Below are 1,274 nucleotides of genomic sequence, written 5' to 3' on the forward strand. Positions count from 1 at the left end.
CCCGGGCCCATGGGCGACGTCGCGCCGATGGCCAAGCCCTGCAAGTCCTCGCGCTCGGCGCCCCGCTGCCCAATCGACGCGCGCAGCGGGGTGCTCCGCCCCGGGCGCCCACCGGAGCCGACGCGGCGGGCCCCACCACCGGCCGCTGCGCGAAACCACCTCCGCGCACCCCGGAGGACCGCCCCATAAGCTTCGGCGTTATCATGTTGAGTTGCCTTGTTTTTGTGGTTGACTCTGGAGCAGCGAAGGACGCATTGCCGACGCTTCGCCGCCCATCTACTGCGCGCGCTCGACGCATTCCATGAAGCCCATCCACGGCATCCCGACGTCCGTCATCGTCGTCGTGTCCGCGCTCGTGCTGTTGCACGCCGCCGCGTTGGCCTGGTGGCTCAAGAAGGCCGTCGAGAAGCCCCAGAAGGGCTGGGGCACGCTCGAGGGCAAGAAGAAGACCTAGATGCGGCCCTTCGCCGTCGTCCGCGGCGCGCTCGGCGCGGAGGCGCTCGCGGACCTGCGCCGCGAGGCCGACGCGCTCGCGGCGAAGACGCCGCCGACGGTCGCGAACGGCTGCGTGCTCGAGCCCGTCGTCGCCGCGGCCGGCGACGAATGGCGCGCGGACCGGGCCGCCTACGCGGCCGCGCGGCGCGAGACCTGCGTTTCCGCGCTCTTCGACGCCCTCCCGCGCCTCGCGGCGGCGCACCTCGGCGCTCCCGACCGCGTCTTCCTCTTCAACGACCACTTCGTCGTGAAGCCCGCGCGGAGCGACGTCGCCTTCCGTTGGCACCGCGACGTCGACGAGCAGCTCGCGTCCTTCGCGGGGCCGCGGCGCCGCTACGTGTCCTGCTGGTGCCCCCTGGACGACGTCGACGAGGCCAACGGGTGCCTGGTCGTGCGCTTCCGGGGCGAGGAGCTCCCGCTGCGGTGCGCGGCGGGCGACGTCGTGCTGCTGAGCGACGACTGCGAGCACGCGTCCGGGGCCAACGGGTCGGCGTTCCCCCGGCGGGCCTTGTACGCGCAGTACTCCGACGGCGCCGTCGGCGGAGACCGGCCGCTCCGCCTCGCGATCCCGGTCGACGTCTCGCGGCGAGAGCCGCCGAGGAAGCGGCCGCGGTGCGACCTGCCGGCCTTCGCGCCGGACCTCGACGCCGCGGCCGCGTCCGCGCGGACCGTGCTCGCGGACGTCGACGCGTGGCGCGCCGCGCGCGGCCGCGACGGCGGAACGAGAGCACGCGCGCGCCGTCGAGGCCTGGGACGGCGTGCGGGACGTCGCCGGGCCG

The 1,274-nt window shown here is 74.9% G+C and overlaps 1 protein-coding gene across 1 annotated transcript; it reads left to right on the plus strand.

Annotated features, from left to right (window-relative positions):
- Window positions 1-454: 454 nt before the first annotated feature.
- AURANDRAFT_69309 (hypothetical protein) lies at window positions 455-1,185 on the plus strand (the record flags this gene model as incomplete). The annotated part of the gene is made up of 1 exon (XM_009045072.1): window positions 455-1,185. A coding segment is annotated over one exon (731 nt), but the record flags the coding sequence as incomplete, so codon positions are not given.
- Window positions 1,186-1,274: the final 89 nt, after the last annotated feature.

The sequence above is a fragment of the Aureococcus anophagefferens genome, assembly GCF_000186865.1.
Source record: "Aureococcus anophagefferens unplaced genomic scaffold AURANscaffold_1367, whole genome shotgun sequence".
NCBI lineage: Eukaryota > Pelagophyceae > Pelagomonadales > Pelagomonadaceae > Aureococcus > Aureococcus anophagefferens.